We start from the raw sequence: 14,602 nt of genomic DNA on the forward strand, positions 1-14,602 counted from the left end.
AGCCGCCTTCGTGGCTGTAACGCCCGCAGCGATCCCGGCTGCAGCCTGAAGATCCCTGGCTGGGGCAGAGGCGCTGAGCCTGGCCTCTCTGCACAGCCAGGGGAGTGGTTGTGGGGGGACTGTGCAGATTTTAACCATCATGAACACTCAGTGTTTCTTTAAAAGCAATAGTAAGCGATCGATGTAAGCTTCCAGGGCTGCTGAACTGTAACAGGTTCCACCTGTCCCACACCCGCTGCCCTGTCCCAGGTCTGTCTGTCCCTGCTTTAGGCACAGACACAGGACCTAACAGATTTACAGAACCGAGGACAAAAGGGACTAGCAGTTGGGAAGAGAAACCTTCTTGCCTTAAGGACATGACTCCAGATTTGATCTGCATCTCACCCGGAATTAATTTCTTGATGATGGGTAACATCAAATTAATTGATGGTCTCCTGCCATTTCCTTGTGAAGAAGATCCCAGGAGAGAGGCCAAGGACTGAAAGGCCTCAGCTGATGGGGAAATACAGTTGAACGGGAACGAGCCAAGGGTTAGTGCCCTCCTGCGCACAGACAGCTGCTGACACAGGGATCTGCATCACCCAGAAAGGAGCGGGAGGGCTGGAGTGTCGGGGCACGGTGTCCTCTCCTTCCGTGTCACAACCAGGTAAAGCCAAGATCTGGTACCTCGCTCGAGAGACTGTCTGACCTCTGGTTTACCTCGCTTTACTTTCATTTCCTTATCAGACTGAGCTCGAGTAGGAAAAGTACATGCTGTGCCACCAGTAGCATCATCTTGACTTTCTTCTTTGCCCTGGGCTGTCTGGTTATGGCTAATTGCTCTCCTTCTTACCTTTATCATTCCATTTATTCTTTATCATTTGTTCCCCAAAAGTCCCTAAGAGGCCTCCAAGGCAGGCACAGTGAAACAACTAGCAGAGATAGCCTCAAGCAGTACCATGTATTAATATTGTGCAAGGATGATTTTTGAGAGCTCTTTGCCTTCCCAGCCCAGCCATCGCTCTGGGGAGAGCAGCTGCTTGGTGTCCTGTAAGTGCTCTGGAAGGCAGCGTGAAAAAGAGGAGCGTGTGGCCGCCTTCACCACGGCAGAACCTTTGTGCAAGGGTCTTCATCGCTGTCAGAAGAAACACAGGCGTGGTTTTGGTGTGAAAGCTCATTGAGTGGGTGCGCAAAGTGTTGCCCGGGAGTAGCACCCTCCCATGCGTGGGCTGGGTTGAATCCTGCCACTGCATCAGCAAGCTCCGGGGTGGAGAGCAGGGGTGCACCGGTGGGGAGACCCCCAGCACCCACCACCTGCCAGCACCTCCCGGAACTTCGCTCCGTCCTGGAAAGCTTTTCTGGTGCCCACAGCGTCAGTGGGGTCGACAGGGTGGCTGCGTCAGAGCCGGGGTCTTGGTTGACATCTGGTGCCACTCTGCGACTCTGCAGCATCCGGGGACGGACTCAGGCAGACCTGCGCTGGGTTTGAAGTTTCAAAGCCAGGAATGTCAGCATTGTCTTCTTGGCATAATTTCTACCAACCCCACACTCGGGGGCCTTTTTTTGGTTTTGTTCCTTTTGTCACCATTTTATTTTGTGATTTATTATTTTTAAAACTTCTTAATACATATTTAAAGCTCTTCCTTTCTTCTTGTCTTCTGTTTTTAAAATGGTGCTGAAGTGTGCACTTTGACAGCAGCCTCCACTTTTGTGAGGCCTTAATAAATCTGTGACTGAAAGCAGACTGACACCGCTGCATGGGTTTATAAAGCAACGAAAGCAGCCGAGAGCAGGGTAAAGACACTGTGGGTTTAGGGAATAACTCCACTGAAGCCAGCAGTGTTACACCAAGACACATTTTACCAGTGCCTGGTAAGCCTTCACATTTACTCACCCCTCAAAACCCCCAAATGAGAGCACACATTGTGAGGTATCCAGCAGTGGCCATGAGGGAAAATAGCACAAGTCCTCGACTATTAAATGTGCTCTGCTACTATCATGCAAATACACCTGGGTCAGCAGCTCAGAGGCAGACTTCAAAGGACAGAGAAGTCATTAGAAGCACAGTTCAAAGAAAAAAGTGAGCAGCTGGTTTAGGCCATCTGGTAGGGGACATAAAATGGTCTCTTTCTTCCCCAGTCAGTCTATGAAATTTTCATTAATAGTAGGAACATCTTCCAACATTAACCAACATGATATTGTTAAAAACGTAAGCCTTAATAAATCATCAAAACTTCTGTCTTAGGAAAACAAGGTAGCTACAGTCTGGTGGGTTCTTTCCTCCCCTGTAATACAGAATGCCATAATTACAATTTCAGGTTGGTGTTTTCAAAGCAAATTAGTGGGAATTGGATTTCTCAACTCCTTTGAAGGTCTCAGGGAAGAATGTGGACAGGATGGTTCCCCAGGCTGCAGAGGAATCTCCTTCTCTATTGAATTCAGGAGCCATGTTTGGCTTAAAAACATATAGAAAAAGCATCCTCCCTGGGCTGTATCACTTGGGCTTGTTTCTGGGATGCTGCTGGGATGCGGGCTCGGCCCCAGGAGGACAGCCGAGCACCGCGGGGTGCCCCTGGTCAGACCACGGGGAGGCTGGCCCCCTCGCTGTCGCTCGCAATGGGATCCACGCTCCTCCGCGTGCCAGGGAGCGGGGCTGAGGCCAGGCAAACACTGACAACATTTTGCCAACCCTGTTTGGTTACAGCTTAAACAAAACCCAGCAGCCCCCCGGCAAACATCCCAGACAAGAGAAATTCCAGCTCTGGTGGTGTAAGCGCAGCTCAGCGGAAAGCCCCGGTTTAGCTGCTCTGATCTCAAGGCCCCTAGGAGCTCCTAGAAATTGATATTCCTGTTGAATATATGGATGAGTTCCTTGAAATTCAGGCAGGTGGTTTGATAATACAGGGATGGTGACAGCTGCCATGGGGAAGCCAAACTAAATGGGAGCCGGGATAAAGAGCTCAAGGGCACAGCAGATACCTGCTGATTTTGACAAAGTGATGACCTGGGAGCTGCTGCTGATTCTCCCTGCCTCCTCCTCGCCTTTCAGATTCGTCAGCTGCATCTCTTCCTGTTAAAGGCAAAATGGAGAGAGTTCATCTTCATCTTACTGCCTTGGGAGAAAAACTGGCCCAAAATTCAGCTGGCAATTTTGGGGGTTTTAGTCCCGGGCTTTCATAGACACCACTGTCTACATCAGTCCTGCCGTTGGTCCTCTTTCCTGGGACCATCCAAATTTACTGGCTTTTCACTTCCTATTAGCAGCATTTCAAAACAGATCAAACACCTGAACCTAGAAATATCCCCGATCCTCCGATGTGCTCACACATCCAGGGGAGTCCACGTGGCTGCACCAGTTGCCGACGTTTTGCCTGCGCCCTGCGGAGCATCGTCACGTGTTACACACCGGGGTCACGAGCTCTGCCATCCTCCTGGGCCATGCTGGTTTTCAGGCAACTTGCTCAGGTTAGAGAGCAGGAGAGCAGCTGGGCTGAGGGCAGTGGGACCAGAAAAACTACTTGCCCCAGACCCGAGATGGGTGAAGGAGCAGGGGCTGTCCCAGGAAGCCCTCAGCTGCAGAGGGGTGTCTGCAAACGTGCACGTGCAGGTACTCCATCCCTGGGAGGGGGATTTAGCGAGTGCCCCTGCCTGCACCATGCTACACATTTACTGTTCCCCAAAGGCACGTGCAAATTCAGCCCCGATACTTAGCATTATCTCCATTGGTGCCAAAGGTGTCTCCCACTGGCTTCCCGGCTGTTTTCTCAAGCTGCAGGCCAGCTGACAGGACAAACAGCCCTGGCTCCGCGCTTGTTTGTTGCTGAAGGACAGACACAAATACTTGAAATACTTTCCTAATCTCATTTTCTCATGCAAACGACTGCCAGGGATGTTATGCCAAGGCAGCAGCAGCAATGGGAAGCAGGGATGTGAGAGGGTGTGCAAGCTGGCAAGAGAAGGACCTGGCTGGGGAGCATCCCTGAGCCCACCCTGAGCCTCCCCATGTGGTCACACCGCGGGAAGGGTGTGACACACCCCAACCCGGACACCCACCTGGTTCCCTGAGCCTCACTTGCTCAGGCCCAGCCTGCTCCTTGCCCTGGGTGCAGGTGCCTGGTGATTTGGCTAATGAGGATAATTCCTCCCCTGCAACGAGGGCCATTAAACCTCCTTTCACATGGAAACACCCGTGGGTTGGCTGTCACCAGCCCTCCTAGAAACCGGGCTCTGGCTTCCCAAGCTGTTCCTGCATGGAAACACTGCTGGCTTTATTTAACATGGCTCAAATCGACTGCGTGCTGGGATTGCAGCCGAGGCTGGTGCGGAGATTTTGGAAACACTGCTACTGCCTCCTCCTTGTGCTCCTCTCCCTGGGCTGTATCTCCCCAGAGCTGGCAGAGGCTGGGACGTTCCTCCTCCGGGAGATGGCGGGGACCCCGGCGAAGCCTGGCTGGCAGCAGCAGAGCCTGCAAACGCCTCCCTCTGTATGAAATAGCACAGACTTGTTTTTTTAGTTTTACACCTAAATCTGTTTTCATCCATTGCACGTTTTCAGAAGAGATGCCATAAATTAACACAGAAAAAATACTTGCCCAGACCCCAGAGGGGTGAAGGAGCAGGGGCTGCCATCGTGACCAGTGGCCTGGATCCCCAAGAAGCTCTGCAGCCTGGGGGAAGCTGCCGCTGGCAGAGCGGGGAGCGCGGGACCCGAAACTGCAGTGACCTGCTGGGAGTTGGAGAGAGCACTCTGCTCGCTGCCAAACCGCCAGCAACCTGCCAGGGATGCACACCAAACATGAGCTAATCCCAACAAAAATAGGAGTGAAATCATAATTCATATGCATAATTCATGTGCATAATTTTATCTTTGCTGTATATTCTCCGGGGATGTATTCTAGAAAATGCTTTCTTTCCCCTCCCCTCAACACTCGTGTCCTTCCAAAAAGTGCCGTAGATGCAAATCATTGGAGGCAGCACGAGGTAGTAGCTTTGCTCGGTTACTAAATAAATGCTAAATTTGTCTGAGTTTCTAGCCTCCGTCTTGGCAAGTTACACAGACTGAAGCTGTTCTATAGACATGCAGGCTTCTAATAATCACAAGATTTTAATTGCTTTCATTGTGAACCCTGGCTACTGATTGTATCTGCATGGAAAACTGTAACAGTTTGCACTTGCAAATGCTAAAAATGTTAAACAATAACGGTAATTAAGAGATAATTATAGTTATTCTGAAGCAAGGATTTGGAGTTAAGACTCCGAGAAGACGTCCCAAACGACCGGGAAGCGTTGCCTTGTTTACTGCACAGACTTAAAGCTGCTTTTTCTATGATGTGAGATCTGCCAGATTTAATTGCTTAATGATTTTCTATAAAATATTTAAGTAACGCGGGATCTTTAGCCAGCCCAGGCTCTGCCTGAATTGCACGTGTCAGTCTTGCCGGAGAACAGTGGCAGCGTCAAAGCCCTGGCCCAGCACCTGCTGAGTCACCCAATGGTTTTCTTTTGCTAGTTACAACACAGAAAAGGTCCAGGGACCCCCCCCACCAGCAGGACCGCCAGCACCCATGGGTGGGCACCCTGTGGATGCCATCCCTCAATACCCCTGCAAGCTGTGGTTTCAGAGGGAGCCTTTGCAACATGGGTCCAGGTTTACCCCATCCAAGCTGACCCAAGGGCCACAGAGAAGCAGACACTTTTGGCCAGGTCATTTTGAACCTTTAGAGAAAACAGAACTTTTAAAATGGGATTTAGGAGGAGGTTTTGTCCTTGTTGAAGCGTTCCAGGCTTTCCTCAAAAAACAAAAAAGGCATTTATTTTTTTCCAGAGCCGTGTTCTGGGCCGAGCGCCAGCCGCCTGTGTGCAGGCTGCAGCGGAGGCACGTCCTGGCTTGGCGTCAGCCCTCCGTCCTTTCCTGCCGGAGCGGCCCCGGCAAGCAGCAGGCGAGTGGCACGGCTCACTGAGAAACTGCAAGATGGGCGAGAGATTAAACCCCAAACCTGTAATCGAACAGTTTGTGGAAAAATACCTGTGTAAGAAGGGATTTCCGTTCCTCTGACTCAGCTTAAGCAGCACGGGGCTAAAGCTTGGGTCACACCGTGTGTACCACCAGGCGCTCAACGCTGCCGGTAAAGCCCGGGGAAATCCCTTCATCGTGCCCTGGCAGCGCCTAATGCTGCTCACCCCACGCTGCTCACCTTGGCCTGGGTAAAACATGGGAAAACCCTTTCCCAGTGGCCCCGGTGCAGCGTGGCACCCACGCAGGGGCTGCGCAGGGTGACGTGCTGGCAGGAGCAGACGTCCAGCTCTGCAGATTCCAGCCCTGTTGGTGTGTGGGACTCAGTGGCCATGGCTGCGGGAACAAAAGGCAGCTTTCACTCTGCTCACCCCGCACAGGGACAGCCGTGGCAAATTCCTCAGACGCTTTTATGGCCTGCAACCAATGCACAGGGAGAGCGGGGCTCCCAGCAATCTCCTCTCCCTGAAAGCACTTCATTCACACCCAAGCTGGAAGGCGGTGAAAGGAAAGGCCATGCATGGTTTAAATGCAGGAGGGCCCTACTGCATGGGGGGCTTGGATGTCTCCCCGAAAGCCTCCCTGCCTGGCAAGCTGGAGGCAAGGGCACGCAGTCTGGCCAGGGTCTGGGCAAGCAGCTGAGCTGCGGTCTGACTGCTCCGCAACAGCCATAAATCAACGGAGACGTGTAAGCAAGGGAGGGAACAAAGGACATGGAGAGATGCCATGGCATCTGGCAGGGGAGGGCCACGGCGGCCGTGCCAGAGGATGGCGTCTGAGGAAAGCCTCTGACCAAGTGTGTGAGGGTCCCAGCCCCACACCCTGCAAGAGGATAAGAGCTGGCCCCGCTCTCCGCTGCCTCCCACTCCAGCCCAGCCTTCGAGAGAGGCCTGTGAGCAAGCACTGCTGCACTGGGCAGCAAGGGGCACGTGGGGACAGGGGACATGGTGGAGCATGACATCCCGCCTCACCCACAGCCCAGGCAGTGCTCCCGGGGCACCTCTGCGGCACGCTGCACTGGCCCACCGTTGATTTTTCTACCAGGCCACAGCAAACTGGTGCATTTGCTCTGAGTCCCCAGGACTAGGACAGAAAGATGTGGACTGCAAGGCCACTACAGCAGCCGGCTTCCACAGGCAGGACGCAAGCCACACCAGGGCTGGATAACACTGTTCCCCAAGCTTAATCCAGGGCCAAACGCTGCTGAGCGGCAGAACAGAGCCTGGGGTTGCCCCCACCCAGGGGTGCCCCTGCTCTGGCTGCTGGCAGGGGAAGGGACAGGGACCAGAGCAGGGTCTGGCAGGGCAGCTCCCTTCTTACCCCGCTGTGCTGGGTGCTGAGACCATGGTGCTCAGTGCAGGAGAAGCATGGCGCCTGCCGTCATTAACAAAAGGGCTGATGAAGGCGCTGACCTGATGATAAGCAGTTATTTGTCTCGTTGGTAATGAGTTATTACTCAGCCTCAGCTAGACGCTGCCTTAAGGGAGGAAACATCTGATCATCTTTTAATAAACACAGTTGGCTCCTGCGAGGCTCCTGCAGCTCCTGTATCCATAAAGCGCTCCAAGACGCATGGCTTATGCGCAGACAGTCCTGCTATGAGTCACAGTCTGGGAAAGGGTGTCAGAGTTGTTGCTCAATAAATAGAACAAAGCAGGGAAACCTCGGGTGGGCAGGGATGGCACAGCCCTGCTTCCTTCACCATGTGGCACCAGCCTCCTAAGGATTTACCCATCGGAGACTGAACATGAGATAAAAATGATTTTCATGCTTTCCCTCTTCATCTCAAATCTCCCACAGAAGCACTGTGAGAAGGAATACGTCCGTTGGGTACCGGGTTTATTCTGCTTCCACATGCTTGGGGAAGATTAACACTGCAATAGCAGTGTTGCAGGCTGGCTTTGCTGAGTGGGAGGGAAGGAGAGCACTGACCTGCAGTCTGGGTGTTCCCACAGGAGCAGGGAGCAATGCCCAGTCCCTGTGCAGGATGCCCAGCGAGGGGAGGACATCACCATCAATTTGTCCCTTCCTGGAGTCCCAAGTGATCACAGAGAAGGGAGAAGAACGTTGTGCCAGGCAGGGAGCAAGGCTAGCTCTCCCTGCTGACAGAGTCACACACCTCCTCCTGTGGCTTTACACCACGCTCCTTCCACAGAAAAATGAATTATAGATAATCTCTAGTAGTTACACATGGAGCACAGCTACCAAAAAAGAGCCTGCCTGCTCTTGAGTGCCACAAAGCTTTGCTTTTGTAAGGTCACATCTGGAAAAAATACTCAACATGAGGAATTGAGTAAGTTGGCTTGTACAAGAGAAAATAATGTGACACTCTCCTCAACCACAAACCGCACTGTTACCCGCAGCGAATGCACACACACATCTGCAGACACTTTCCTGCACCCAGACCTCCACCCACCAGCAGCAGCCAGCACCACCGACTCCTCTGCAATCAGACATTTTCTGAACACTGGTAAGGCAGGACAGTAACGTCTATTGAAGTTTACACTTAAATAGCATTTTTGCCCAAACACATCTGGAAACAGTTTCTTTCTCCAGATGTTTCCTCCCAGATACATACCTTCCACTCAGCACCCCGATCCAGATGTTTCCAAATAGTTTCATGCCTCCATTGAAACTGCGTGGCTGTCCTGGGTACACTGTTGGCCTCTCCAGCACAGAAGCAGTTAACACACCAGGGCACCATGCAGGACACCTGCACCTGGTGGAAACTGGAGACAAAGTGGAGCCCAGCAATGGAAATGTCAGAAAGCTGCTGGGGAGCAGGAGAAAAAGGCAGCAGGGACAGAAAGCTGCATGTTAAAACCTCACATTGCTATCAGCCACATGGGGGAGGAGCTGCTTCTCTTTGAGCAGTTCGTATCTTCCAAAGTCCCAGTGCTACGCAAAAGATGGTTTAGGGGGAAGGCTGAGGACACACAGTACTGGTGTCCATTGCATAGGTTTTGGGGAGGTGAGCAGGATTCCGTTTTACTGCCTAATTGCTAAAGGTGTGAGCTAGAGCTTCTTTTCCTTAGCCTGAAGCAGGACTCCTGCTGCAGTGACACATCCAAGGAAGCACCAAACCGACTTTCTACTTGTGTGCGTCAGCTCCAGGGCATGCCATCCCTGCAGCCCTGGCAGGGCCTCCACATCCCGCCACGGACCAATTTCCACCAGCACCACAGCCACTGGATACATGGCTGGAAGGGGTGCTTTCCCACAAACGGAACACAGGCTGGAAAAGTTGTTCACCTCAGGTTTGGATTAGCAGCCTCCTGTGCTGCAGCTGGCATTCAGGAGCCAGGTTCCCAGCCACTTGCTTTGACCGAGAGCCCTGTGCACCAAGGGGGCTTGACTATCCCAGCTCCACAAGGCTGCAAATGCTTTCCCAGAGCTGTGTGCTAACCCAGACCTAGCCAGGCCAGTAGCGCAGAGCCTCAGCACAGCAGGACTGGAGCTTCAGCCCTACCAACTACGCTTCCAGCTAAGAGGCTGGCTGGCTGGGACTACTGAGGGAGGAGCATCATGCCCAGCTCCCCCCAAAGTAGCAACCACCTCTGCTTTCCAGCACTGCCAGGTGGAGGTTACAGCAGATTGCCTGTGTGTAACAGCCATACTGCTGCTCGCTTGGGAGTTTTGGGTTCAGCTCATTTTATAGCTGCATAGCATGAGTCATTTTTGTCTGCAGCTCAGCTTCCCCTCATTTCTCATGCTGGTGTTACTGTCCCACAGCATAGCTGTTACACTACTGTGATTGGCAAGAGCCCACAGCTTTTCCAAAACAGGAGGAAGGCTACAAGCCCAGATTTAGGTTGCATCAGGAGCAAGATAGCTAGCTAAGGGGGTTGTTTAAGGGCAAGCCCACAACCCCTGCAGTGCATGAGGCATTAAACACACATCAGCTTCAGGCAACTGGCAGGAGTTTCAGATCTCACCTTTCTACCCAGCACAGGGAGGAAGCCTGAAGGGGAAACCTACTTTCCTGCAAAGCAGGGAGACACCTTTGAGTGTACAGGAGCCAGGACCCCAGCTGCTATACCACCCCCAGGCTGAGTCATTAAGAGGTTAGCCCCAGTACCTTCATAATTAGGTTACTTGGCACAGAAGCATCCCATCAGGGCTGCAGCAGGACATACTCCCCTCGATCCCTCCTTCTGGCGCAGTGTTTGAGTCAGGCTGGAGGTCAGTACCAGCACAGATGGGCGACATGCTCTTCAGGTCAAGTTTCTCCCTCTGCAGACCTGCCTCCTTTGGGTCATCAGCATCTTCCAGGGCAGAAAACTCATTGCTCAACCTCTCTGGACAAATGCGGTTTTTGCTTGGGACAGCTGGCAATGAAGAAACTAGAGGCTGTTTAAATGTGTCAATTCACCTTTAATGTTTGAAAAAAATAAATGGTATTTGAGCCATTGCAGTTATGAAGGGAACAGATCTTGCTCCACAAGAGACCGTGAACAGGCTCACATTAGACTCATGCTTGGAAAAAAAACCCCAAACCCCAAAACATTCTCCTTTCAGATCCAGAGTGGAGTTCTGAATAGACAAAGACCACAAAAGTGCCCCAGACAGTCCAAGGCACATTACCCCAGTGCAGACATTTCCATCAACATGAAGTTATGACAGCTACATTCTTTCTAGTTACAACATTGTTCTACCAATATTACAAAATTAGGCATACTTTGGATTTTGCACAGAGACAAGAAGGATTTTTACTTCAGGAAGTAGTCAACCTGGGTCATCAAGTCATTTCACAATGAAGAGCTCCCTTCACACTGCCCTTCCCCCCCTACCCCAGCCGGGCCTTATGTATTACCAACACCAAAAATTCATCTCAGAGACAAGTTAGGCTCACCAGCCCAGTGATATACATGTCTGTGCACTAGTTAGCAAACCAATAAATAGACCTTATGACAAGCACCAGGTATTTACTTGCTATCACACAGCATTTCTCCACACCCAGATAAAAAGAACTTCCTGCAGTGTAATCCAAGAGTCAGTACATACTAAGACAACATCACTGCTGAACCTATTGGAGACCAAGACATTTGTCTGCCTTTGAAGCAGATGTCACATGAGTTTCCTTCACACAAACATTACATGTAAATTTAACTTCTTGGTACTGTGCTTTAAGAACAAAAGCAGATAGAACATGGAGGATAGTCCTCCAGAAATAGCTTATCAGCTACAGAAAATAAAAAAAAAGGAGACAGTGGCCACTTACAAGTCTTCCACATGACTAGCTTGCTTTAAAGAGAGCATCAAGTTAAGGCAGTGTTGAAATAACTGGCTAAGAACATGCCAAATAGAGCTGTTGTCAGTAGTCACCAATTTGATATCTTACTCCATTTCAGAGATGGGTCATGTGGCTTTAGATCTCAGTATCAAGGTCTAAAGACTTGAGCCACAGGATGCTTGCTGCTTTCCACAGCAAGCAGCAACTCAGGGGATGTTTGTTGAAGTCTTCTAGACCAGGCTGAGTCGCTTACAAGTCTAGGTCTATGTTTCAGCAGAGCCAAAAAAATACAGTGATGGGCACTGAAAGAACACCGAGGGTGCCCGCTTCAAGTTTATCACAGTCCAAGGTGGAGTTCAACTTGTGTGTTAAAGCCACATGGTCAAGAGCCACCCACCAGCTTCCAGGGAAGGTCTAAGTACCTGCACTGAGGTTACTGGGAGAGCCAGCTCTCTACAGTCTGCAGGGTGGGTACAGAGGCTCACACTGGCTTTGCTCCTTGTTACAAGATTAACAGTCTAATAAAACTCAGTAAGGAAGTCAGGGTCTTTTGGCCTGCCCAAAGAAGTTTTCCCAGCCTCAAAGAAGGAGTTAACCACTGAGGGAGCTGTTGTGGAATAGTTTTATTTCTTCCCACGTAAAGGCCATTGTTTAAGCATTTACAGGTTTCCTAGTGCAATACAACCAAAAAAAGCAGTAACAAAAAAATGCTGCCTTCTTCCCAGGCAATTAAACAGAAGTAGATTTTTTTTACTGCAACATATACACATTAAATATAGTATACAGTCCATGCAGCGGCATAGCCATGTTAAAGGGAGTCGTGGCTTCAGCCATCAGTGCATTACAGTCCAAATTTTACTTGCTCCTACTTCCTATCCAGACTTGAAGAGAAGAATTGCAACCTGACCCAAGTAAAAATAGATGAAGTGCTTTGTCTCATGTGTTACATAGCTGCCAAAGTTTCTGCCAACAATGCAGTGCCAAGTTGGGTTGTATTTCTTGTCAAATTCCTAAAGAAAGAGAAGAGAGGCATTAAGGCCAAGAAAGCCCACATGAAAATAGTTCTAAGCACAAATTCTTAGCTGGTGCTGTTCACACACTACTGCCTCTCCTCCCACCTGCAGCATCTTTAGATTGCCCACTACAAGACACTATTACATTAAGCAAGGTAGTGACTGACACAGCTGGACCTCTGTGCTGGATTATTTGAAGGATCCAACACAAGCAAATCATCTCCTGAGACTTGGAGCACCCATCAGCCCCAGGCAGAAAAAACAGACCCAAGAGCTCTCCTTGGTACAGTGCTATTCAAGCCCTGTGTGTAGGCTAGCTCAGGGGAATATTTCTCCTCTCCCATTCCAAGCCCACTCACAAAAAAATAAAAAAGATTTTGGCATGTCTGCTCCAGCAAGGCATGTGAGCTTAAAGGTCACCTAAAAAAAGGAAGGAGAAGTCTGGCTTCTGCTGTTTGGGACTCTTATTCACACAAAAGGGAGAAAATGTGCATTGAAAATGAGCAGGCAAATCCACAGGCCAGACAGCACATGAAGATCTAAAAAGTCACAGGTGTGCAAGCTGAATGCTGATTGAGTCTTCTCCTACTTAGGAGGCAAGACAGGGTTAAAGATCATTTTCCTCCCTCTGACACACAACTCCCCAAAACACCCTTCCCTCCCCTGAGACAGGGCCAGAAGCACAGACTCAATGTTCAAGATTAAAGCAAGTGTTAGTCCTCAGACAGCAGCAAGACCATTTGAGCTCTTTGCAGGTAACCTTTGAAGTATGGAAAAGGTTTTCTTGCCAGGGCATGAAGGTGCATCAGATTGCTTCCCTCCTCCCAAACCACTCTCAGGAAAAAGGCAACTTCTTTTTGGATGCCTTCTGTTGCACTAACTCACTTCACAGGCTGCATTGCCTCAAGCACTTTGAGATAAGTCTTGCCTCCAATCAAAGCGATCCAGGAAGTTATGAGACACCTTTGAATCCTTTACATTCAAGCTTAGATTACAAGCAAGGCCCAAAAGCTAGCCCAGGTGCCAGGACTGCATTGCCTATGAAGTCACACTTTGCCTCCTTCAAAAGCACTTTGCCTGACCATTCAGAGAAGTGGCTACAGAGGGAACTGACAACTCTCCAGATGCCATCAGGCATTAAGTTAATGGGCTCCTGCAGATGAGGAGACACCTCTTCACCAGCCAAGGCAGCTGCCTGCACTGTTTTTAGAGCAGCACCTTTCACAACCCTGCCAGCCAGCACAAAGTCCCATCCTCCTCCACACCACCCACCCCAGAGCCAGCAGCATGGCAGACAACCACACACACTGGCACACTGAGTAAAACATCAGAGTAGTCCCACTCAGCAGCAGTACTGCAAGTAAAGCAGCATCATCTGTGGAGCAAGTCCTAAGCACAGACTGCAGCCAGCTCTTTCCAGGCTGGCAAATCCAGAGGGACAGCATTCACATCATTTGCTCAGAGCTTGCCAGAGCAACAGACCAAGCCCTGCTCTGCCACAGCACTCCTCTGACCTTGGAGAAGTCACTCCATCCTCTTGGAAATAGCAGTAAAGTAGTAAAGAAAGCACCTCCCTCCAAACACACAAGTATGAAGTCTGAAAGACACGCAGCCTCATGGCAGGCACATATTTAAGAGCTTCAGCCAGTCTCAGCCAGAGCAGCCCCCTCATCCCATAGTTACCTTCTTTATATATGCTGCAATGTCCTTTTCTATGTTGTACTTCTCCATTGCCTGTGTAGCACAGTCTACAGCATCCTGCTGCATGTCCTCAGACATGTCCGCATTCTTGATCACAGCCTTTCTGTCAGACATTGTGAACCTAAGGCAGAACATAAGATTCTTTTAATCCCTTCCCAAGAAACAGGAAGCTTCCTGTGCATCAGAGGTTGTCCTTTCTACAGCAGGCTGCGTCACAAGACAATACTACAAATCCCCTATTATGCCCAGGGTGAGTTTATCAGGGTAGCCTACAGTAGTCCCAGACTAAGGTGCCCCTTACAGCTGGAGCACTGTAGCATTGGCACTGTCTGGAGGTTTAGATCAGAGATGATCCAACATCACCACCTGCATTAAACACATGCAGAAAAAGCTTACTGTGTGGGAGGAGACAGAATCTGCAGAGCCACAGCTCTCCTATACATCAGTAGGGTACAGCCAAGTTTGCCTTCCAAGTGCATCAGTGGTCTGGAGCATTATCTGTTTAGAGCCTTGCAAGCAAGGGAGACCAGACTGCCTATCTCTGGCAGGGAAGCTCAGGAAGCATGCTAACAGCAGCAGTGCTTTTTATTTCAGCCCATGCCAGGAATTACAGCTACTGCTGCTAGTTTAGCCTGGAAGGAGTGTTGTTCCACATTCAGGCTA

At 50.4% G+C, this 14,602-nt stretch overlaps 1 protein-coding gene across 1 annotated transcript; it reads right to left on the reverse strand.

Moving 5' to 3' along the window:
* Positions 1-10,345: 10,345 nt before the first annotated feature.
* On the reverse strand, positions 10,346-14,074 carry DYNLL2 (dynein, light chain, LC8-type 2). The gene is made up of 2 exons (XM_010290150.1): positions 13,922-14,074; positions 10,346-12,235 (listed from the first exon to the last, which is right to left on the reverse strand). The coding sequence occupies exons 1-2, from the start codon at positions 14,072-14,074 to the stop codon at positions 12,098-12,100; spliced, it is 291 nt and encodes a 96-aa protein (XP_010288452.1). The 3' UTR covers positions 10,346-12,097.
* Positions 14,075-14,602: the final 528 nt, after the last annotated feature.

Source organism: Phaethon lepturus, unplaced genomic scaffold, assembly GCF_000687285.1.
Source record: "Phaethon lepturus isolate BGI_N335 unplaced genomic scaffold, ASM68728v1 scaffold37386, whole genome shotgun sequence".
Classification (NCBI taxonomy): Eukaryota; Metazoa; Chordata; class Aves; order Phaethontiformes; family Phaethontidae; genus Phaethon; species Phaethon lepturus.